General features: G+C 35.3%; 1 protein-coding gene across 1 annotated transcript; it reads left to right on the forward strand.

Moving 5' to 3' along the window:
- The first annotated feature begins 2,787 nt into the window (after positions 1 to 2,787).
- On the forward strand, positions 2,788 to 3,325 carry LOC145157742 (protein MID1-COMPLEMENTING ACTIVITY 1-like). Its single transcript, XM_079076736.1, has 2 exons — positions 2,788 to 3,162; positions 3,251 to 3,325. The coding sequence occupies exons 1-2, from the start codon at positions 2,788 to 2,790 to the stop codon at positions 3,323 to 3,325; spliced, it is 450 nt and encodes a 149-aa protein (XP_078932862.1).
- The last annotated feature ends 22,987 nt before the right edge of the window (positions 3,326 to 26,312 follow it).

Here is a 26,312-nt window from a genome sequence, read left to right on the forward strand (position 1 = left end):
CACCAATCAATTCAATCATGATTATATCTAAACACCACATATTCCAACCCAATGTTCTTCATCAGTAATATGCATGTAGAAAACTTCCGTTTCATCATTAATGAACACAAATTGCAGAAAATGAAAATCAGAGGATCTTTAAGATAATGAATAGAAGCAAGAAAATCTCTTCAATATCAGAAAATCTACACCCTCCCACACACTAATGAACATAAATTACAGAAATTGAAAATCAGAATTCTAAACTAACCTAGAAATTTGCAGAAAACACACAATAAGATCTAAGCTGGAACCTTAAAAGATTCTGACAACTAAGGGAATGGAGGGTTGAAGCTCCATGACGTAATACCACTGGTTTGGGAAGAAGAGGGGAATGGAGATGGTGTGAGGTAAGATACTAACCGTCGAGAAGGGGCGACGAGAAGGCCATCGAGAAGGTCGTCCATTGTTATAGGGTTTCTTGACGAAAAAAGAAGATGATAGATATAGTATTCTAGGTCATCATCTCCATCCTTCGTCTTCTTCATAGATTTTCAGATAAAAATCAACCATGATTACCTTCATCAATATTTAGATCGAATGCAAACACTGCAAAAAATAGAAACCTAAAATTGCGGATTAAGAATATATTTTACGCGGTGAATGGAAATCGATCGATTACTCAATCAATTTATTAGGAGGATTAATTATAGATCCTTAGAGATAACAAATGCAAAAGAAAGTAGCATATGAACACTTGAATATTACTCCAAATAAACAATTTGTGGGATAATATATAAAATATTTTCCTTAAAAACACATTTTGGGAGATTTTCTTATTGAAAACGTAAATATTAATAATTAGAAAATGTTAAAAAGAAATTACAAGGGCAAAACAGTCATTTAACATTTTCAGGACCAAAACCACAGAAAAGTTTTGATTTTGGACCTTCTATGCAAGTCGAAAACTTTTTGGACCCTATCCATAGTTTCTGCTAAATCACATGGACCAATTTTGCAGTTTTTTCAATACTGATTTTAGACCATCCATGCAAGTTCAAAAGATATTGGACCTTATCCACACTCTTTTGCTAACTATAGGGACCAAATTTATAGTTTTGTCTAGTAATAATAATAAAAGAAATAGAAAAGATAATATATATATATATATATATATATATATATATATATATATATATATATATATATATATATATATATATATATAATTAATAGATGTATGTATTATATAGAAGATATGTATATTAAAAGCCGTTTCGATGAGGCTTAATAACCGAAGTGGTAGATGCTCCCCCAAACAATGGCCAAGGTTCGAACCCCGATGTTGTATTTTTCAGTTTTAATGTTTATTGATGAATTTGCGACGACAGTTAAAAGAAATAATATTTTATTAGTGATAGGTTGATATTCACCAACAGATTTTCGACGGTCTTAGTCTCTGTCGCTATCCTATTGCTTGTTGCCTATCCATCATAAATCGTTACTATATTAGGGTGTTTCATTCTGTCGGTGATTAATCGTCATTCCTCGTATCTTCCGATGAAATGATTCCATCGCTAATAATTTGTACTATATAATGCCAACATTTCTAGTATTGAACATTAATCGAAACATATTTCTTATTCTTCTCTTCCCTTCTTTCATAAAATATTAAAAAATGTGTGGGATTTTGTGATAATATGAATGATCTTTTTGCTTTACAAAAATCGATGTTCTCTATTATTTTGGAAACATATTGGATCAACTAGGCACTTTGTATCATTTTTAGGGTGTTAAAAAATACCATGGATATTCAATTCTACTATGGAAATAATAAAGATATTGGATCACTTACACTTTGTATTGTTTTCAAGGTGTATTTGGAAATATTGTACAACTCACTGATGGGCGTTAAAGATAGAAGGACCAAAAGTGTTGCTGCTGAGAAGTTGGAGGGCTGCTACAATAGAAGGAAACAATTGTATTGGTTTTAGGGTGTTGAAACTTAAACCAAGCACCACCGTACTTCAATTCTAATTAGGAAACATAGTTGTAGAAGCGTATTTGGCTTGTACAATACGCCAAAATACTCTATATATAAAAAGGAAGCACATGCATATGCAATGTGTTCGTCATAACCCTAAGACCACTTTCTCTTCCAGATATTTTTCGTTGCCTTTTCTTCTCCCACTCAGAGCTTAGATTAAGAGTTCAAAGCAACATTTGCTACTTCATCGTGTAAGTTTCATTTTTTTATATATATATAATTTGTGATCTGTAAAAATCATCAAACGTTTTCTGTTTCAAATTCATTCAGAAGTTTAATATTTAGTTTGTTAATTGTGTTTCTTGGCTTACATTAACTTTCTCTGTGTTAAACTAACAATTAGATAGGTTTCTTGTAGGTACATTCTTGGGTCGAATCTCGATACGGAAGTGCAATTGTTGAGAAGATATAATCATATAAAGTGATTTTGGAGCCAAAGCATACACTTATCTGTGAAATTTGGAATCGCTCGCTTAGGAATTTGATAAGAACTGCTCTCCAGGTTAAGGTATTAACTACTAACAGATTTTGATTATTAGTTTATGTTTTAAGTTTAAGAGTTTCTTTACATTTACATTGAAAATTAGTAGCGAGTCTGCTGATTTTGTTTAATGTACTTTAGAGATTTCTGTTTTATAAATCGATATTGATTTTACAGATAATCCCATTCAGATATGATTCAATGAATTATTCTCGTTTCGCAGAGATTATTTGTTTCAATTCTTCAGAAGTGTTGGAACGAATTGGTAACGTTGTGGATAATGGCACATTTAGCTGAAATGGACGCAATTACTCTAACAAAATTGATTCTGGATGCAAATACAAGAGCCGCTGAAAATTCAGACGCATGCAAAGATCTTTTCAGACGTATAAAATTTATTGGAAATTTGCTTGTTGAGCTAAGAGTGTGTGATCTTTACAATGCTTCGGCAATAAGAGAACCTTTGGTGGACTTGGAGGAGGCCCTCCGCAGGACTTATGTGCTTGTCACTAAAAGCCAAGAACACAATTACGCCTATAAATTTGCGCTGGGGTGGAAAATTAATAGAAAATTCAAAAAAACCCTCAAACAAATTGACACGATTATAAGTATCATAACACTGATTTTTTTTGTAGGCCATAACCGGTCGCCTCAGGTATTTGCTTTATCATTTACCTTTAGTTTTTTAAGCTTTTTAGAATATGTTTAAGATTACAAATTTATAATATGTTTGTTTATTGTAGATCATCAATTCCACAGACAACGATATACCCTTACAGGAAGGTGACCATAGAGATAAAATTGCCATTGAGAAGTGAATCAGAACGTGTTAAAAGAAGATGTATGAGAAATGCGCTAAAGTGACTTCATCCCTACTAATTTGCATGAGCATTTTGTTGGAGTTTTAGATACCTACTATCTCAAGGATTATTCAAGTATTATTGAAGTACCTATAAATTGTTGTTGGCTGATTTCTTATTACATTAGCGAGTACACCACTATACCACATTGAATTCTCAAAATCAATCCCAACGGCTATAAACCGTAATATTTATAAAATAATTTGAAAAAATAACCACTATAAATAACATGTTTGATATATTTAATTCATTTCACAAAACCATTATTCTTTTTACTACTCAATTTATACAAAACACTACCATTTCTACTACCAAAATGAATCCAAACAACCCTCCCACAAACCTCACCCCAAGATTCGGCCGATATAAATTGTGTGCAAGTTCTTTGAGAACACCGGTTGCAAATGTTTTTCCGTAGATCCATCGGTTTACCAAACCGCAACTACAATAAAATTATATTTTAACACGTTAATTGAAAAAAGAAGTGAGAGGTGGCATGGAAGACTACTTCCTATCGGTTCAGGGTGAGGAAAAATGATGTGGCGCCTACATGACAGACTACATGTACAGTGAAAAGAGTGACTACATCGTGAGTCTTATTGTCTAGTAAGTTATATATCAAGGTTGTAAAATCGCTTGACGGTAGCTCGACGGTCGACTGGTGTTAAGGGATTAATCGTTCTTGGCGGAGAATAATTAGGGACCGTAGATTATTATTAAAATATTAAAATTAATCAAATATTAATATATTTTAAGAGAAAAAAAAGTACTTCAAAATTAGAATATAAGAAAATTTATAATTTGAAAATTTGAAAATACGAAAATATGAACAATTTTTGTATAATGTTTGAAAATTTGGAAAAAATAAAAAATATTGATTTTTTGGATTTTTTTTAATTTTTTTGACCTTTTTTCACTTTTTTTTTGACTTATTTCAAATTTTTTGACTTTTGTTGACCGACTAATACCACCAAGACCGATTAATCCCGCCAAACCCGATTAATCCTAAATTTCCGATTAATACCCTAATCCTCGACGGTTGGAAAACACCAAGCGATTGATCCTGTTTATATATATATATATATATATATATATAGAGAGAGAGAGAGAGAGAGAGAGAGAGTTAGGTTCAAATGTTTTTACTATCTATTGTATGCATGTAGAATTGATTTTGGACCAATCATTTTACTTATTTTAAGTAAGTAATTAATGCATTTTAAATGCTGAAGATTTAATTAATACTCATTATATCTTCAACATGTAATATTCATTAATTACTTTCTTAAAATAACTAAAATGATTGATTACATGCACACAATAGATAGTTAGAACAAAATAACCTAACCATATATATATATATATATATATATATATATATATATATATATATATATATATATATATATATATATATATATATAAACAGGATCAGGTAATGACTCTTTTTAAAGTGATGACTCGTGAGAACACCTTAAAAGACTTGGAAAAAATCTAAAAAAAATACAAATCATAAAATCAAGCAAAGATCTATGTCCGGGAGAAAAAAATTAGAAAAAAAATTTAGATCATTAAAATTGAATCATGGATCATAATGATGCAAAATAAAAAATTAAAATTAAATCATGGATCAATTTTAATGATGCAATTTTTTTTCTCCCGGACATAGATCTATGCTCGATTTTATGATTTGTATTTCTTTTAGATTTTTTTTCAATTTTTTTAACATGTCCTCACGAGTCCTCACTTTATAATGAGTCCTCATAGAAACCGGACCCCATATATATATATATATATATATATATATATATATATATATATATATATATATATATATATATATATATATATATATATATATATATAGATCCGGTAAGAAGGAAATTTTTTTGAGAATTTTTTCTTGTGAATTATCTTACAAATGAATCATCTAATGATTCATTTTGTTTGTTCGCGAAAAAAATATGTAGCAAAAAAACTTCTTACCTTCCTACCAAAAATTTCCTTCTTATTTGATCTTGACTCTCTCTCTCTCTCTCTCTACATATATATATATATATATATATATATATATATATATATATATATATATATATATATATATATATATATATATATATATATATATATATGTATATATATATAAAAAGGGCCGGACCACGGAGTTGCATCAATTTTTCATTCGTTAGATGTTTAGATTATTTTGGATTCTATTTTATGTAGCTCGTTTCTATTTTGATGTATTTCTAGTTTAGATTTCCTCTTTTGTTGGCAAGTACAATGGTGTCCATTACTCATCACATGCTTGATTATCCACTCTACATGGATCTCATTTTGGTAGGAGCACTTATACTACTAGATGATTGTAGTTTACCAAAATGAGATCCATGTAGAGTGGATAATCAAGCATGTGATGAGTAATGGACACCATTTTACTTGCCAACAAAAGAGGAAATCTAAACTAGAAATACATCAAAATAGAAACGAGCTACATAAAATAGAATCCAAAATAATCTAAACATCTAACGAATGAAAAATTGATGCAACTCCGTGGTCCGAACCTTTATATATATATATATATATATATATATATATATATATATATATATATATATATATATATATATATATATATATATATCAATTTTTCATTCGTTAGATGTTAAGATTATTTTGGATTCTATTTTATGTAGCTCGTTTCTATTTTGATGTATTTCTAGTTTAGATTTCCTCTTTTGTTGGCAAGTACAAAGGAGTTCATTACTCATCACATGCTTGATTCTCCACTCTACATGGATCTCATTTTGGTAGGAGGACTTATACTACTAGATGATTGTAGTTTGCTGTCACAACTAGCATTTTTGCCAGGAAATTTTGTGATCATGTAAACGTCATCTATGATAATACTTGTAACTCTAACTTGATATCATACACTATGTTCATTCTATGACCACAAACTTAGTCAAGATTTACAATTAAAATTCAAAACTCTATGCAAAACATTTCAGAAAGTCAATTGGGGAGTTGAAAACCCTAGAGATCCAGGTTCAAGTTCATTATGGACTAGAATTTCCTTATTGGGCCTAATCGACCAATAAGCATTCAATTCAACTATATTGGGCTTAGAAACCCTATTTGGATTCTAAATGGACCAAATTCATAAATCTATAACATTTTGGACCATTTGGGACTAGAATGATTCATTCTAACCCTAATGGGCCTTATTGGGCCATAAATGATTTCCATTTACCCTAATGGATTTTTATTGGGCCGTAAACCACTCCAAGGGCCCAATGGGCCGAAAAATAATTTTTGGGCCTCATGATTTCGAACAAAGGCAAGAAATGACCCAAGATAACCCATTCCTTCCTCCTATCCCAATTGATCGTCCCATATATACATGTATACGTATATATATATATATATATATATATATATATATATATATATATATATATATATATATATATATATATATATATATATATACAAGTAAAAAAAAGAAGAAAAGAGGGATAAATTGTGCACTTGCCACCTCACTTTTGCATGGTGGGTTTCCATGCACCTATCACTTCAACCCTCTCTCCTTCTCTCTTCTTCTACCCTCGGCCGAAGATCACAACACCCTCATCATCTTCATTTTCTCTCAAAAACTCTCTCCAAAAACTCCTTTTTACTCCTCAAATTTCCGTGAGTTGTATGGGTGTATCCAAGAATTCTTCCAGCAAGATCACTTCTAGGTAAGTTGCTAACATATTCAAATGATTTGTCTCTATTTCATGCAAGAGTTCTCATTTATAAACACTCTATTTCATGATCTAGCTTCCTAGAACTTCTTATGTTCAAAATCTACTCAAGAAAGCTTGCTAGGGCCGAAAACTCACTCACATCTTCTTCAAAACCGAGAACAACAAGCAAAGGTGAGTTCATAACCCCTTGTTTTCGGTTTTTACTTGTTTTGGGGGAGAATACAAGTGTTCATGTGTATATCTATGTATTATTGCATGTTGTGTGTGATTTTCTTGGTTTATGTTGTGTTTGGGTGATAAAAGTCGATGGATCTATGAAACTTCAACAAAAATAGGTGAGATTCATAAACTAAAACACTCTAGTCACCATACTACAAAGTTAAAAGTGTTATACATGCCTAAGTTGTGAAAAACAAAACACAAATCTTGTATAAGGATCATTTCTGGCAAATAAACAAAAGACTGGGACAAAACTGACACCTATAGTTTTATAGGGACCAAAAGGGTCACATTAGCTTAAAAATGTGTTTTTATAACAATCATATTTTCCAAAGGGCCAAAAGTGTAAAATTTTGCATTATGGGCCTTAATGTGGGCCTTACGTCTTTTGGGGCCCAAATTGCAAAATTAACAAATTTATGGATCAAAATGTTATGAAATAAAAACTCGAGCCAAAAATGAAAACCCACGAGATTAAAGGCTGAAAATAACACTTATTTCAAAATTTGGACCAAAAATGTTAATTTTATAAAAATTGGGCCGAAAATGTCATTTTATTCAAATAAGGGCTGAAATTGTAATTTTATGCAAAAATGGACTGAAAATGTCATTACATGTATTTTTGGGCCAAACCCGTCAATTACTAAACATTTGGGGCGGAAATATAAATTTTTATAAATTTATGGACGAAAATGTTATTTTTAATTTAAAATAGACCAAAATGACATTTTATGTAAAAATAAGCCTTTAAATGTTTAAATTAGTTCTTAAGGGACCTAAAGTATAATTTTTAATAAATACGGGTTTAAATTATAGAATTTTGACGTATCAAACTAAAAATATCATTATAACAAAACATTGGACTTTTTATAACGCTATGGATAAATAATTCGACTAAACGAAATATACTATAGCAAATAAACGAAATACGACAATGGTGTGATTATTGGGCCTAGTATTTGCTATACATGTTTATTGGGCCTTCGTAATCCATTTACATGTTTATTGGGCCCAATGTATTCATCACATGTCTATTGGGCCTCAGTGACCCAATTACATGCTTAATGGGCCTAAATTAGCTTTTACACGTTATTGGGCCTTAGTAGTCCATTTAAATGCTAATTTAGCCTGGAATAATTCATCATGTGCTTAATGGGCTTAAATGTGTCCATGGCATACATAACAAGCCAGGAAATAACTTACATGTCTAATGGGCCATAGTTGTCTTTTCTTCATGTTTGTTGGGCCTTATCTTTTCATTTCATACATCATCTAGTGGTTCGAACTTTTAAATACATATAACGTTATACAAATTCATGTGGAAACAATTGGGATCTAGTGAGACGTGTCGGTTGACATCACTGAGTGTATGGCCGTAGCATGTAGTTATAATCAGAGTCTCCTGGAGGGAGAGCGAGAGTTTATGTATAGATCTATACGGGGGTGACTCCCCCACACCTAAGTTGTTCGCTACAGTTAGACTAGGCCAGTCTAGGGTGACAAAACCTTGATCGAAAATCCGGCGTTTGGAAAAACGCCAAGACAGACAAATCAGTCACTATCATGCATGGTTATAACGAATCATATAGAGATCCATTCCTATCACGACATTACGGAAATTAAAAATTCGTAAGTCATATTGATACAAAACAAATCATACGACAGTGCAAAGACCGTAACATTTTTATAAATCAGAAAATATCGGATTTTCTGGGTTTTACAAACAATACAAAGACTTTCATTCAAACATGCTTATAAACTCACCAACATTATATATGTTGACCGTTTTCAAAATAACTTGTATTCCCAGGTAACCGTTAAGCAGAAGGACTTTCAAGTGTGTATGGATTTATTTTGTGTAATGTCACTCATCGTACTATTAATATTTTGGAATTATGTAACCTAAGACAATGTACTTGATGTGAACAATACCAGTTGTAATATGTAATGTTTGGTGATGAATGTGTTATGTTTCATGTATATTCATTGTGATGATATTTCAATTGATAGTCACATGAGCCCTCGGACGTTTCCGCCGTCTGGTTTAGGGGTGTGATAGGTTGGTATCAGAGCATTGTTTATAGTGAACTGGCATATCTAACCATACTTGATATGCAACTATAAATACAATGGGACTAAAACACTCTGAATAAAGTGCATACATTAAAACAATAACATTAAAAGTCTCTATAGGAAATGGAGCGATGTGATTAAACTCGGGTAGTTATGTAGTTATATTGGGGGTAAATATAGTCTGATCAACTATATTTATTCAAAATATGACCAACATGTGTTTGGGGGTAATTGTGGCGGGAAATTGACCTAGAAACTTACCTCATATCCAAAACTTCTCAGGAATTCAAACATAAATAATGAAAATACTATAGGAGTATTTTGAAATTTTATATACACCCCTTTTACACACTTCTCACTCCCAGCTTCTCGCGTAGCCACCATGGATGGAGCGCATCAGGGCATTCTTTTCCACCAGAACCTAGTGGCTCACGAAGAGATTGAAGAAGACCCTGTGGTAGGACCCGAGGCAGCCTCTGACCTTGAGGGTGAGGAGTATACAGATATGGACTACGAGTTTGACGAGACTGATGACAACGAAGAGGACGATAAGAACACTGATGAAGTTCTCGGCGAGCCTCCTACCACAGAAGTGCATCAGGACCACCCTATACCGCCAAGGGACTCCATTAGTGGAACCCACTCTTCGGAAGAAGAAATTGCCACACTTCGACAGCAGCTGCTGGCAATGGAGACGCGAGCCGTGCAAGCAGAACAGGAAAGGGATGAGGTCATTAGAGAAATGACCGAGATGGCTACTTTGGTAGCGCAACATTTTGGAATATGATATCGCCATTACTGTTAGACGCATCTCGTTATAACTAGGATTCACTCCCTCACTTACTAGTATCGTTATATTTCCTTTTATATGTATGCTACTTTATGTACTATCGACCTTATGTTTAAGTGATTACACTACTCATAGGGTCGTCATGCTGTTGGATTATATGTTTTCCTATGTACTGTATGCCTTCTGGCAAATTTTCATGTATTAAAAACAATTAGTGTTAATGGAAATGCTTTATGTTTTTATCGTGATGTTGTTATCTGCTATGTGTTTATTTCCTTGTTTTATGTTAAGACATGGAATCACCTAAATGCACACTCGATACGCCGAGTCTATGGAATTCTAAACTCGAGATACGATATGTACTCAACATCTTTCCGTTCTTTGACAGAAAGATGCCTCAAAGACCCAACCGTGAAAACAACGCAACACCGACCCCACCGGAAATAAAATCAGTTGCATTCCAAGCAGCAGTGTCTGCTACGGTCACTGCAGCACTTGCGCAGATTCGCAATGGAAACAACGGAGAAGGCAACGGACAGGGAACCGGAAGCACCAATCAAGGAACAAACCACGGAACCACACGAACATGCACCTACAAGGACTTCACCAACGCCAAACTCAAACCTTCAATGGAACAGGAGGCATAATAGCCCTGAAGAGATGGATTGAGAATGTGGAATCAGTTTTTGAAATTTGCGGGTGTCCGGATGGGTGCAAGGTCAAGTTTGCGGCCTGCACATTCACTGACCAAGCTCTCTCCTGGTGGAATGGCCACGTAGAGCCCATGAAACTCCTGGTGGCGAACGCATTGCCATGGGAAGAGCTTAAAGAAATGATGTTGACTGAATACTGTCCAAGAAGCGAAATTTAGAAAATGGAACAAGAGTTTTGGAACCTCACGGTTCAAAACTCCGATATCGATGTGTACATATCCAAGTTTAGTGAGTTATCTCTCTTGTGTCCCGGAATGATCACCTCAGAAGGGAAAAAGATTTAGAGGTTTATCTGGGGATTGACTGCACCTATCCAAGGGAATGTCATTGCAGCAAACCCTGAGACGTTTGATAGTGCCAAGAGGCTGGCTAAGAAATTGTATGACCATGGCAACAAAAAGGGTGCCAAAACAGAAGAAGCGGAGGTTAAGAAAGAAGGTGAGAGAAAGAAAGGGAAAGACAACAAGCGCAGGGGAAAACAGAACTCCGAAACATCAAAGAAACAACAAACTGTGACTGTCCATGCTGAAACTCAAGCTACCACCACATCACATGCTCCAACCTCATCCACGCCAAATGCTCCAAAGCAGTACTCAGGAAATCTCCCCAAATGTAACAAATGCAACTTCCACCATCAAGGGGAATGCAGAGAGATGATTTGCACAAGGTGCAACCGGAAAGGCCATACAGCAAAGTACTGTAGGACTCAGCTTCAACAAAACCAGACGCCAAACAAACAACAACAACAACAATAACAACCACAACAACAACACCACCGCTGGGGCCAGTCATACTTGTTACGGATGTGGGAGAACCAGGCATTTCAGGCGTAATTGCGCCAATGTTAACAATCAAGGAGCTGGAGGATCGGGAAGAGTGTTGACTTTGGGACAAGGCGAAGCTGTCCAGGACCCTACCGTTGTCACCGGTACGTTCCTACTTAACAACACATATGCATGCATATTATTCGACAGTGGAGCAGATCGAAGTTTCGTTAGTAACAAGTTTAAACATTTACTAAAACAACGACCCCAGAAGCTCAATGAAACCTTCACGATGGAAATGGCTAATGGGAAGACTGAATCAACTAAAGATATTTATATATGATGCACGTTAACACTAAACAACCGCTCTTTCCAAATAGATTTGATGCCTGTAAAGGTTAGGAGTTTTGATGTGATAATTAGCATGGATTGGTTAAGCCCCCATCATGCTGAAATTATGTGTCACAAGAAGGTCGTTCGCCTTCATCTTCCTAATCACGAAACCCTAATAATCTACGGAGATAAGCCTCACACAAATCTTCGCCTTATCTCGTGTATCAAGGCACTAAAGTGCCTACACAAGGAGAACTACGCATTCCTCGCTCACGTCGTAGATAAAACCAAGGAAGAGATAAACATTCATAACATCCCAGTGGCGTGCGACTTTCCATATGTATTTCCTGAAGATCTTCCAGGAATACCTCCAGAAAAGAAAGTCGAATTCCGAATCGACCTCGTGCCTGGAGCCACTCCGGTCGCCAAATCACCCTATAGGTTGGCTCCCACTGAAATGCAAGAATTATCAAGCCAAATGAGTGAACTCCTGGATAAAGGATTCATAAGACCAAGCTTCTCTCCATGGGGAGCTCCGGTTCTTTTCGTTAAAAAGAAAGACGGATCCTTCAGGATGTGCATTGACTATAGGGAACTGAATAAGCTCCCCATCAAAAACCGGTATCCCCTTCCACGAATCGATGATCTATTTGACCAGCTTCAAGGGGCTAGTTACTTTTCGAAGATAGATCTGAGATCCGGTTATCATCAACTCAAAGTCTGAGATGACGACATTCCTAAGACTGCTTTCCGAACTCGCTACGGTCATTACGAATTTGTCGTGATGCCCTTCGGTCTAACAAATGCCCCCGCTGCATTTATGGACCTCATGAATCGAGTTTGCCGCCCATTCCTTGACAATTTCGTGATCGTTTTCATCGATGATATTCTCATATACTCTCGAAGCGAAGAAGAGCATAGCCAACATCTCCGACAGATCTTAGAGACCCTGCAGGCTGAAAAGTTGTATGTGAAACTCTCCAAATGTGAGTTTTGGATCCGCAGTGTAAATTTCTTGGGTCACGTTGTCAGCAAGTAAGGAATTCATGTAGATCCTTCCAAGGTCAAATCCATTGAAGGCTGAGCAAATCCGACAACACCAACGGAAATTCGCCAATTCTTGGGTCTTGCAGGCTACTACCGAAGGTTCATTCAGAACTTTTCCAACATAGCCAAACCCCTCGCCACATTGACACAAAAAGGCGTACCTTTCAATTGGACTGAGAAGCAAGAGATAGCCTTCCAAACCTTGAAGCAAGCCCTCTGTAGTGCACCAGTGCTATCCTTACCGAAGGGAACCGAAGACTTCGTAGTCTACTGTGATGCTTCGAATCAAGGTTTAGGTTGTGTCCTTATGCAACGCGGGAAGGTAATTATGTATGCGTCCAGGCAACTAAAAACTCATGAAGTGAATTACACCACCCATGATCTCGAGCTGGGAGCGGTGGTCTTCGCCTTGAAGATTTGGAGGCACTACCTTTATGGTACCAAGTGCACCATTTTCACCGATCATAAAAGCCTCCAGCACATTTTAAATCAAAAGGAACTAAACATGAGGCAGCGGAGATGGGTTGGGCTGCTAAATGATTACGAGTGTGAGATCAAGTACCATCCAGGCAAGGCTAACGTGCTAGCCGATGCCTTGAGCCGAAAGGAGTATTCAAGTCATCGCGTGAAAACTCTATCAATCACCGTCCAATCTCATCTAACCTCACAGATCAAGGAAGCCCAATTGGACGCATTGAAACCGTAGAATGTCGCTAGTGAATCACTGTGTGGAATGGACAAGGGACTTGAAGTTAAAAAAAGACGGAACTCACTACTTCATGAATAGAATCTGGGTTCCCAAGATTGGGGGATTCAGAGAAGTAGTCATGCATGAAGCCCACAAGACGCGATATTCTATTCATCCGGGGTCAGATAAGATGTATCTGTTGGATTAATGTCTAAGTCCATAACTATAATTGGTAAGACTTGACCCGACCCGGGATGGTCCATTTGGGTTGCATGGCATCATGCATTTGGATAGACTATAATGAGAGAAATAACACTTAAGGTTGGTTAATATATTATAAGTTCTAATATATTAATAAGGTTATTTAATTAGTATTGATCAAGAATTAATTTGGAATTAATTAAGTGATCAAAAGGAGACTAATTAAATATATGGGTTGATTGTGTAAATCTTTCATTCTTATATATGTGGGCTTGTGATCCAAGATTCCTTATGTTGGACTAAGTCCATGGGGTGACCCATGGATACTCCATGGAGGTTAAAATCCATGGAGCATAAGGAATGGGTAAAGTTATGAGTTACATGGTGTAACCCTAATAGCCACCATATAAAAGAATCTCATGGCTCAAGAAATCGTACACTAATGTGTGAATATGAGGGCTAGACGATTTCAAGGAGTGTTCCATTTCTCTCAAGTCATTCCATGTGCATTTGGTGTTGTGTGAACCATTTGAGGTGTCACACTTGGGGCACTAGGCACTCAAGCTTCATGGAGACAAGCTACATCAAACAAAGGTATGTATTTTATCCATTTGATTACCCAAGTATCAAGTATTGTATGCTAGATAGGGTAATACCTTGGAAAGTTCATAATTGCATGTATAATAGAGAAAACATAGATCCAAGGTATTTAGGGTTGCATGTACACTTAGGAGTGTTAGAATGCGCAAAACCCATCAGTGGTATCAAAGCCAAGGCATGTTTTCTTGTTATACTTGCAAAATTAGCTGAAAAATCGAATTGTATTAGTTTAAAAGTTATGCTAATTACTTGAAAAAATTTGATGTGAATTATCTTTGTTCATATGAGTTTATTAGATTAATAGAAAAGTTAATTGATTATGTGTTTTCAATCCATTTTAATCTAAGAGTTGATTCTAAAATGTGTTTTTGTAACTTGTCCTCAAGTTATATGAAAAGTCACATTTAAGTTTCATAAAACTCATAAAAAGTTGGCAATGGTTACAAAAATGAAGAGTCTTGTCCTCATTAAATGGTTTTATGACTCCATAACTTGTCCTCAAGTTATGGAGGTTCAAGAGTCACTTCATTAAATGATAAAATGTGTAACCTTAATTAGTTCCATAAGTTACAAAAATAAAGAAAAGTTACATTCTTTTATTAGTTTAAAGTCTTCCATAACTTGTCCTCAAGTTATGGAACTTGAAGAGTTTTTTTTTTTAATTAAAACTACTTTAAACACATAAGTTATGGAATTAATTAGTTTTGAATATTTTCAAAACTTGCCCTCAAGTTTTGGAATTTGTAAAGTTTTCCCCATGAATACTTTAATTCCAAGTTAGCCCTTAGAATTTTAAAAGTTAAAATTCAACCCTTATACTTTATAGTATTATAAGTTAATAATAAATATATGTATAAGAGCAAGTCAGTCTTACCGTTAGTAGGCCTCATTCACGAAGCCGGTCTATAAGGGGGTATAAGGTTACTGCCTATAAAATGGCAGTTTAATGGGTGTCCACTCTCACCCACCGCTTCCTTGACTGGTGGAGGGTCGTTAGCCGAACGGGTAGGACAAGGACTATAATTCTCCCTTCATTAAAAGTATTAATGATAAATACTAAGTAACTAAACACTTATAAATTCCCAATCTTAGTTACTTAGGAAAATGTGAATAAGGTGCTAATCCATGAAATTACACTTTGCACTTTGTTTAAACCATTAGTGGAGCGTGTGTGGTTAACCGGCACACTAACCTGGATTTAACAAAGTAGGCAAAGGGTAACTTAATATTTATCATAGTATCGGTGGAGCTCGTGTGGTTAACCGGCACATCGATTGAGGGGTAAATATTAAGGGTACCAAGTATATTTGCATGGTTACTTCACACCTTGTTTTGTGATCCTCGGCATCCCAGTCACAAAACCTGAAGGGCACACTCGAGATTGAAACATGCCATTGAAAAGTTCAATGAATCTCAAAAGATCTAGGAGTTTCAAATCCAATTAAAAATCTAATTACATTATTTCGTTTTTCATGGTGGAAATTGGTAAATCGTCATTTACCTACCTTCAACTATTTTATAACTCGGATTACGGCATCCCTCTTCCAGTTATAAATAGGTTGTTGGATCCTAGCCTTAATATTTCATATTGGGTGTTATATTAAGGACTTTAGATCAACTATCTTGAATATCTCCCAAAAGATGTCTAGTTCAGACATTTATGATCTTCCCAAATCTCTTGGAACTTTACTTCCTCCACCTCCTCCAATTATTCTCCCTAACCCACAAGTTCAAGGTCACTCAAGCCCTAATGGCAAGCAAGGTCTATGTGTGATCACATCTTAGAGATGAAGTCACATATTGACAAGTTGGGAGAGTTGGGTGTCAAAGTCTTGAGAAAGTTGGATGTTCAATCACTTTCTAAGTCACATAGTGAGTTCCTTTGGGACTACTATGAAACAGACTATGACATGAACCTTAATGATCATATCTATTTGCTTGGTGCTGCTGAATCAGCAATGATTTGGAACGATAGTAAAGCAAATTTGATTAGAAGATCAACTTCCCAAAAACTTTATGGACAGTGACAATGGTGACACTGGAAATCCAGAAAAAGCATTCTCTTCCCAATGGAAAGGGATTGGCCATAGTCAACCCGGTTGACCAAATGGTAAGGAGAAAGGCTAATTCTGAGATAGTCCCATTACCAAAGGGTCCATATGTTTATTTTGCCAAAGGAAGGGGCGTTGATTGCAAAGCTGCTAAGTTTACCTAAGGATGTTAAAGTCAATAAGTCTGACTCTACTTCAGGTAGAGCCCATTATCTAACTCTGTTAAGTTTCTATTCTAAGATCCTCATTACATGATGTGACTGGGTCACATGTTGATGTTTTAAGAATCAAAGCATAGAGAGAAAGCTTAAAGGAAGTATATGCTGATTCTGATCGCGTAGGTGGATTTCGATCGCATCAGAATTTTGAAGCTGTTACTTAGGAGTTATGATATATTGCTTAGGAATAGATAACAACAAGTTTTTCCGTATGCATTTGCACTATAAGGATAAGTTTTTTCCGCAAAGTTTTGAAATAAAATAAAAGTTTTTAATTTTATATTTATTTTAAATATCCTTACAAGTGGCATTTGTGAAAAATGGTTGTTTATATGATTCCATTGATAGCAATATTTGAAAAAAAAAATGGACTTGATTCTTTCGTTTGTGGTAGTGTCATAATTTACCAAATAAGGAAAGATTCTCATTCCCAAGGCTTCAGTTGGATAGAAACTTGGAATCATGCAAGTTGAATAGTATGATGAATGAGAACTTTCAAGCATTGGAAAATTAAGACTTGTTCACATGGATGTGTGAGTCAAGTTAAGGACTAAAGGGATCGAGTACACATTCTTGTGCACTGGTCAAGTCCACCACAAAGCTCGTTAAGACTATTCGTCATGATTTACTAAATTTTAGTAAATATGGTTATACTTACAAGTTTAAGTATAATTCTGAAACATTGGAAAAGTCTCAATGTATGGCAGAACGAATGGGAAGAATCAAATTAGGCAGACAAATAAAAGTTTCTCAAATCTGAAAAGATGGGAGAGTACTTTAGTATCATGTTTTGTGATCATCTTAATGATTAAAGAACCACATCACAATTGGTCTTCTAAGGACATCTTAGTGCATTCTTATGACTAAGAAGAGGAGTCATGAATTGTTTAAATGGTTAAATCAAGAAGATGAGTCATACTTCGTTTCAAAACAAGTCTTAGAGTCATACTCCAAGACTATAAGTTGAGTGACATATCTTAAAGAAAGGTTTAAAACACTTGTCAAATGTAAGAGTAAAAGTGTCCTACTCTTGTACATTTGAAGTTGGTAAGTTGTGATGTTTTGGATTAAACAAAGACCAACTAAGGCCAATTGTGTGAAGTGTTTGTCTTGATAAAGAATCCGCACTATCTCTTGAATATTTGGCAAGATAGTCTTATATGTCAAGAGGACAGTGGGAGTCTTAAAGATCCTAAAAAGAATTTCAAGAACTAATCAAGAATAAAACCTGAGGTTCTTCACTAGCACACGACTTGAGGTTTATAACCTATCATGTTGACATATTCTGTGCCCATTCCAGTTAAAGTTGGCTTTGCATAGGAGTTCTGAAAGTTCTCAATTGGTTGCATAACAACTTGGAAGCAATGGCAGACCATGTACTGCCAGGTGGCAAGAAGTTAAGATTGCATAAGTTCAGTCCATATGAGTTTGGATTTGTCATTATCCTTGTCTTGTGACTATGGTTTTGACGATTCACATGGATAAGAACACATACACCATAAAATCTAAGGGTCATAAGGTTTCTCTCCGATTCATGAAAATGATGGTGAGGAAACACTTCCACCAAGTAGATTTGAAGCAGATGGCAAAAGGTCTAAACAATTGAGACTATGATTACGGCATCCCTTTTCATAGTTCTGAAATTATTTAGACACACATGCATGCTATCTAAGGAAAGGTGTATGATTTTGATAAAGTTTTATCAAAGCATCTCGTATCAGAAATCTGAACTTTGGTAAGGAAGTCAATAAATTATTGATTTCTAGAAGTCCAGCTGATTTCTAAGTACATGTCAAAGCTAGTGGGAGCATAAGTGTTATGCTAATAATCATCATGTTAGTGGGAGCATGATAATTATTGTTAGTGTTGCAAGTTAGCAATGTTAATTATAGAAAACAGAAGTTTCAATTCGTGAGGCTGCAGGGATTGAAAAAGTTGTTTTGCTATAATTAAGGGAGAGGATATACTTCATTTCAGTTCTAAAGGCTTAGATTGAGACCTTAATCATCTTTAGTCAAGAATATATATATATATATATATATATATATATATATATATATATATATATATATATATATATATATATATATATGAATTTCATGTTGGATTGGTTCAACTTAAGGAAATTCTATATATTGCGTTCTCACAATTCGATTATGATTACGGCATCCCTCTTCATAGTCAAATTTTGAAAACATGGCAAATAAAAATATTGTAGCAAAAGACTGGTCTAGAATCATGTCTTTATGTGAGACATCATGAATCGTGTACCATTTGCTTTGGGTACAGGATCGATTGCATGTGCTATAATATTTGTCATTTCCAAATTTTTCCAAATGCCCAGAGGCATTAAGAAGGGAAAAGGTCTAGAATTGGATATGACTAAAATGATTAAGCAATTGTCGAGGACAATCTGAGGTTTACCAAAGATTGGTTGCTTAGGGACAGTTGGAAGTATAGTGCTAATTTTGGAAGGACCATATTGACATATTCTGAAAAGAGGCATCTCTTATTCAGAAGTGATAGTCAAAATGAGAATATGGAGTTGTCTCCATAGGTGGAAGTTATCTGTGTAAGATTAGAAAACTTAATGCAAGAAGCATGTCCAAAGCAATGTACTTTGAATATGAGACTTGGTTTCCATGGAGTTGATCTCCATTGGAATACCTTATAATGACTGTTGACAAGTCTTTGTGACTTTGTATATATTCATTACAGGAGGGTCAGTGCATATAAGTTTAAAATCTGAACAGATTTCGATAAATGATAGGAATTTGAAATTCTCACATTTTTTCGATAAGGATTTGGGAGTGTGAAATTAGAATCATTGAAATTATGTTCAATTGGTTTATTTCACAAAGTAAGGATCATAGACAAACATAGAGTGCATACTTGGTGTATGGCAAAGCTATTGTTTAAGAAAAACATAGTACATGCTTGGAGCGTGGGACAACTAGTGTTTTTAATTCAAGTATAAAGTTGATAAAACCGAAACAATGAATAATGAGTAATCAGTATGGTGATAAATAAAAGTGTTTATTTATATTCATAGGGTTTGATACCATATTTGATTCATTTATTCTTGTGTTTCACTTTGCATGTTTTGACTTCCAGAATAACTAAGTCGCTCTTACTGAATGATTAAGTTATTCAAACCATCCAGAGTCGGTCATATGTTGGAAGTAGATATGAATCAAGACTGTCATGGGTTGGTTTGTAGAAGTCCAAGTTGGTGGACAAAGTGGTGCTACAACACTCATGAGTGCTCATAAGTTCTGAGTATTGGATTCAACCCGCGCTCATTTGAATCACTTCATGGATTTTATCACGAGTGATCATGAGACGATAATATCTTATATTCTTCAAACCTAGAGATATGAGTTGTTACTATGAGTTGGTTGTACATTGATTGCACGAAAACGCATTCGGTAACTCGATGTTATAAAACGTGCCTTTGTGTATGATTCAACAAGTAGTAGAACAAGCCATATGAGTCGAAGTTTATCCATTCCTTTTACCTTCGGGATAAAAGCAATATATGTGGGCCCCTTGATGATTTAAAGATGATACATGTGAGTGCTTGGCCAAGCCAGGACTGATTTGATTTGTTCAATCAGTCAGTCATCATGAATCGGAAATCGGGAAACAACAAATGGACAGAGAGAATGATTGATAATCCATGTCTCAGTCCATATGATATCTAGAATGGAGGAATATATGATCCCTTATCTAATGGACAAGTCATTGACAAAGGTCAGAGTTCATCGACAAGGTCAGAGTTCGACAGAAGCTTTTGAGAGCTACGATTGCTGATCGGTTCCTGAAGTCATACGCAATAATAGTTTTAGACTTATCCAAGTGGGAGACTGTTGGATTAATGTCTAAGTCCATAACTATAATTGGTAAGACTTGACCCGACCCGGCATGGTCCATTTGGGTTGCATGGCATCATGCATTTGGATAGACTATAATGAGAGAAATAACACTTAAGGTTGGTTAATATATTATAAGTTCTAATATATTAATAAGGTTATTTAATTAGTATTGATCAAGAATTAATTTGGAATTAATTAAGTGATCAAAAGGAGACTAATTAAATATATGGGTTGATTGTGTAAATCATTCATTCTTATATATGTGGGCTTGTGATCCAAGATTCCTTATGTTGGACTAAGTCCATGGGGTGACCCATGGATACTCCATGGAGGTTAAAATCCATGGAGCATAAGGAATGGGTAAAGTTATGAGTTACATGGTGTAACCCTAATAGCCACCATATAAAAGAATCCCATGGCTCAAGAAATCGTACACTAATGTGTGAATATGAGGGCTAGACGATTTCAAGGAGTGTTCCATTTCTCTCAAGTCATTCCATGTGCATTTGGTGTTGTGTGAACCATTTGAGGTGTCACACTTGGGGCACTAGGCACTCAAGCTTCATGGAGACAAGCTACATCAAACAAAGGTATGTATTCTATCCATTTGATTACCTAAGTATCAAGTATTGTATGCTAGATAGGGTAATACCTTGGAAAGTTCATAATTGCATGTATAATAGAGAAAATATAGATCCAAGGTATTTAGGGTTGCATGTACACTTAGGAGTGTTAGAATGCGCAAAACCCATCAGTATCTGGATATCAAACAACATTATTGGTGGCCAAATATGAAGGCAGAGATAGCCACTTACGTGGGCAAGTGTCTTACTTGCGCCAAGGTGAAAGTGGAATACCAAAAGCCCTCGGGATTATTGCAACAGCCAGCGATACCCGAGTGGAAATGGGAAAGGATAACTATGGACTTCGTGACCAAATTACCAAAGACTGCAGACGGGTTGGATGCTATCTGGGTAATTGTCGATAGGTTAACAAAATCCGCTCATTTCCTACCAATAAAAGAATCCTACAATATGGAAAAGCTGACCCGAATTTACATCAAAGAGATCGTGAGACTCCATGGAGTGCCAGTGTCTATTATCTCGGATCGAGATAGTAGGTTCACTTCAAGATTCTGGCAATCTCTTCAGAAGGCAATGGGAACACAGCTAGATATGAGCACTTCCTATCACCCACAGATGGATGGTTAGAGCGAGCATACCATCCAGACGCTTGAGGACATGCTCCGAGCTTGCGTGATTGACTTCGGCAATTCATGGGATGCCCACTTGCCTCTGATCGAATTATCATACAACAACAGTTATCACACAAGCATCAAGGTTGCTCCTTTCGAGGCGTTATATGGTCGCAAATGCAGATCACCTCTATGCTGGGCTGAGGTGGGTGACACCCAACTAGCAAAAGGGCAATCACCGAATAGTACTTTAACAGGGCCAGAGATTATTCGTGAGACGACAGAGAAAATAATCCAAATCAAAGCTCGACTTCAAGCATCGCGAGACCGACAGAAGAGCTATGCCGACAAGCGGCGAAATTTATTAGAATTTCAAGTTGGGGATCGAGTGTTGTTGAAGGTCTCTCCCTAAAAAGGGATGATCCTCTTTGGGAAACGGGGAAAACTGAACCCGCGATACATTGGACCATTATAGATTCTTGCCCGGATTGGTCCAGTGGCTTACAAGCTGCAGCTACCTGCCGAGCTCAGCAACGTACACCCCGTGTTCCACGTCTCGAATCTGAAGAAGTGCCTATCAGATGAAACTCTTGTCATTCCTCTAAAAGAGATCTAAATCAACGAGAATCTACTATTCGTCGAAGAACCAGTCGAGATATTGGATAGGGAAGTGAAGCGTACGAAGCAAATCTGCATTCCAATTGTGAAGGTTCGATGGAACGCCAAGCATGGACTGGAATTCACATGGGAATGCGAAGACCAAATGAAGCAGAAGTACCCTCACTTATTCTCTCCTTCATAATCCTAGTTTTTGAAATAATTTCCGGACGAAATTCCCTCTAACGGGGGGATGATGTCACAACTGGCATTTTTGCCAGGAAATTTTGTGATCATGTAAACGTCATCTATGATAATACTTGTAACTCTAACTTGATATCATACACTATGTTCATTCTTTGACCACAAACTTAGTCAAGATTTACAATTGAAATTCAAAACTCTATGTAAAACATTTCAGAAAGTCAATTGGGGAGTTCAAAACCCTAGAGATCCAGGTTCAAGTTCATTATGGACTAGGATTTCCTTATTGGGCCTAATGGACCAATAAGCATTCAATTCAACTATATTGGGCTTAGAAACCCTATTTGGATTCTAAATGGACCCAATTCATAAATCTATAACATTTTGGACCATTTGGGCCTAGAATGATTCATTCTAACCCTAATGGGCCTTATTGGGCCATAAATGATTTCCATTTACCCTAATGGATTTTTATTGGGCCGTAAACCACTCTAAGGGCCCAATGGGCCGAAAAATAATTTTTGGGCCTCATGATTTCGAACAAAGGCAAGGAATGACCCAAGATAACCCATTCCTTCCTCCTAGCCCAATTGATCGGCCCATATATATATATATATATATATATATATATATATATATATATATATATATATATATATATATATATATATATATATATATATATATATATATATATATATATATATACAAGTAAAAAAAAGAAGAAAAAAGGGATAAATTGTGCACTTGCCACCTCACTTTTGCATGGTGGGTTTCCATGCACCTATCACTTCAACCCTCTCTCCTTCTCTCTTCTTCTACCTTCCGCCGAAGATCACAACACCCCCATCATCTTCATTTTCTATCAAAAACTCTCTCCAAAAACTCCTCTTTACTCCTCAAATTTTCGTGAGTTGTGTGGGTGTATCCAATAATTCTTCCACAAAGATCTCTTCTAGGTAAGTTGCTAACACATTCAAATGATTTGTCTCCATTTCATGCAAGAGTTCTCATCTATAAACACTCTATTTCATGATCTAGCTTCCTAGAACTTCTTAAGTTCGAAATCTACTCAAGAAAGCTTGCTAGGGCTGAAAACTCACTCACATCTTCTTCAAAACTGAGAAAAACAAGCAAAGGTGAGTTCATACCCCATTTTTTTCGGTTTTTACTTGTTTTTGGGGGAGAATACAAGTGTTCATGTGTAGATCTATGTATTATTGCATGTTGTGTGTGATTTTCTTGGTTTATGTTGTGTTTGGGTGATAAAACTCGATGGACCTATGAAACTTCAACAAAAATAGGTGAGATTCATAAACTAACACACTCTAGTCACCATACTACAAAGTTAAAAGTGTTATACATGCCTAAGTTGTGATAAACAAAACACAAATCTTGTATAAGGATCATTTCTGGTAAATAAACAAAAGACTGGGACAAAAGTGACACCTACGGTTTTATAGGGACCAAAAGGGTTACATTAGCTTAAAAATGAGTTTTTATAACAATCATATTTTCCAAAGGGCCAAAAGTGTAAAATTTTGCATTATGGGCCTTAATGTGGGCCTTACAGCTTTTTGGGCCCAAATTGCAAAATTAACAAATTTTATGGATCAAAATGTTATGAAATAAAAACTCGAGCCAAAAATGAAAACCCATGAGATTATGGGCTGAAATGACACTTATTTCAAGATTTGGACCAAAAATGTTAATTTTATAAAAATTGGGCCGAAAATGTCATTTTATTCAAATAAGGGCTGAAATTGTAATTTTCTGCAAAAATGGACTGAAAATGTCATTACATGTATATTTGGGCCAAACCCGTCAATTACTAAACATTTGGGGCGAAAATATAAATTTTTATAAATTTATGGACTAAAATGTTATTTTTAATTTAAAATAGACCAAAATGACATTTTATGTAAAAATAAGCCTTTAAACGTTCAAATTAGTTCTTAAGGTACCTAAAGTGTAATTTTTAATAAATACAGGTTCAAATTATAGAATTTTGACGTATCAAACTAAAAATATCATTATAACAAAACATTGGACTTTTTATAACGTTATGGATAAATAATTCGACAAAACAAAATATACTATAGCAAATAAACGAAATACGACAATGGTGTGATTATTGGGCCTAGTATTTGCTATACATGTTTATTGGGCCTTCGTGATCCATTTACATGTTTATTGGGCCCAATGTATTCATCACATGTCTATTGGGCCTCAGTGACCCAATTACATGCTTAGTGGGCCTAAATTAGCTTTTACACGTTATTGGGCCTTAGTAGTCCATTTACATGCTAATTTAGCCTGGAATAATTCATCATGTGCTTAATGGGCTTAAATGTGTCCATGGCATACATAACAAGCCGGGAAATAACTTACATGTCTAATGGGCCATAGTTGTCTTTTCTTCATGTTTGTTGGGCCTTATCTTTTCATTTCATACATCATCTAGTGGTTCGAACTTTTAAATACATATAACGTTATACAAATTCATGTAGAAACAATTGGGATCTAGTGAGACGTGTCGGTTGACATCACTGAGTGTATGGCCGTAGTATGTAGTTATAATCAGAGTCTCCTGGAGGGTGAGCAAGAGTTTATGTATAGATCTATACGGGGGTGACTCCCCCACACCTGAATTGTTCGCTACAGTTAGACTAGGCCAGTCTAGGATGACAAAACCTTGATCGAAAATCCGGCGTTTGGAAAAACGCCAAGACAGACAAATCAGTCACTATCATGCATGGTTATAACGAATCATATAGAGATCCATTCCCATCACGACATTACGGAAATTAAAAACTCGTAAGTCATATTGATACAAAACAAATCATACGACAGTGCAAAGACCGTAACATTTTTATAAATCAGAAAATATCAGATTTTCTGGGGAAATACTATTATTCAAATACCACTTACTTACAACAGAAAGAATACAAAGAAATTTGAACGGCATTCCTACATGTTACTACTATGAAATTTACACATGCATTTATACTCGATTTTCACAACATTTTTCAGACTTTTTACAGAAAATATCGGATTTTCTGGGTTTTACAAACAATACCAGTGTTGTAAAAATCGGTCTAGGCGGCCGATTAATCGTGGATTAATCGGTAGGCGGTCTTCAACCGGATAGGATTAAGGCTAATCGGTTTTGGTCAAAAGGGGTCAAAGTCGGAGCTAGACGATTCTAATCGGTCCTAGGCGGCCAAATCGGCCAAATTTTCAAATTTTCAAAATTTTAAAATATTAAACCAAAATTTTCAAATTTTCAATATTTCAATGTTCAACTAATATATAAAAAAAAAAATTAAAAAGTTTTAAAGTTTTTCTCCAAAATTTTTAAAATTTCTATGTTTTCAAATATACAAATACCCAAATTTATTTCTTTTCTTAAGATATATTAAATTTTGAATAACTTTTCTTATTAATTGGATGATAAATGTTTGTGCTTGTTAAACTTATTATTAAACTTGTATGCTTATTTATTTATATTATTACAATTAAAGTTATATTTATAAATTTTTGAATAATTTTCTTAATAATTAATGGTCCCCGATTAATCCCCGCCTAGCCGATTATTCCCTAGACCCTAGTCCACCGACTAGCTAACGTC

Source organism: Lactuca virosa, chromosome 2 (assembly GCF_052849685.1).
Source record: "Lactuca virosa cultivar CGN04683 chromosome 2, Lactuca_virosa_CGN04683_v6, whole genome shotgun sequence".
Lineage (NCBI taxonomy): Eukaryota > Viridiplantae > Streptophyta > Magnoliopsida > Asterales > Asteraceae > Lactuca > Lactuca virosa.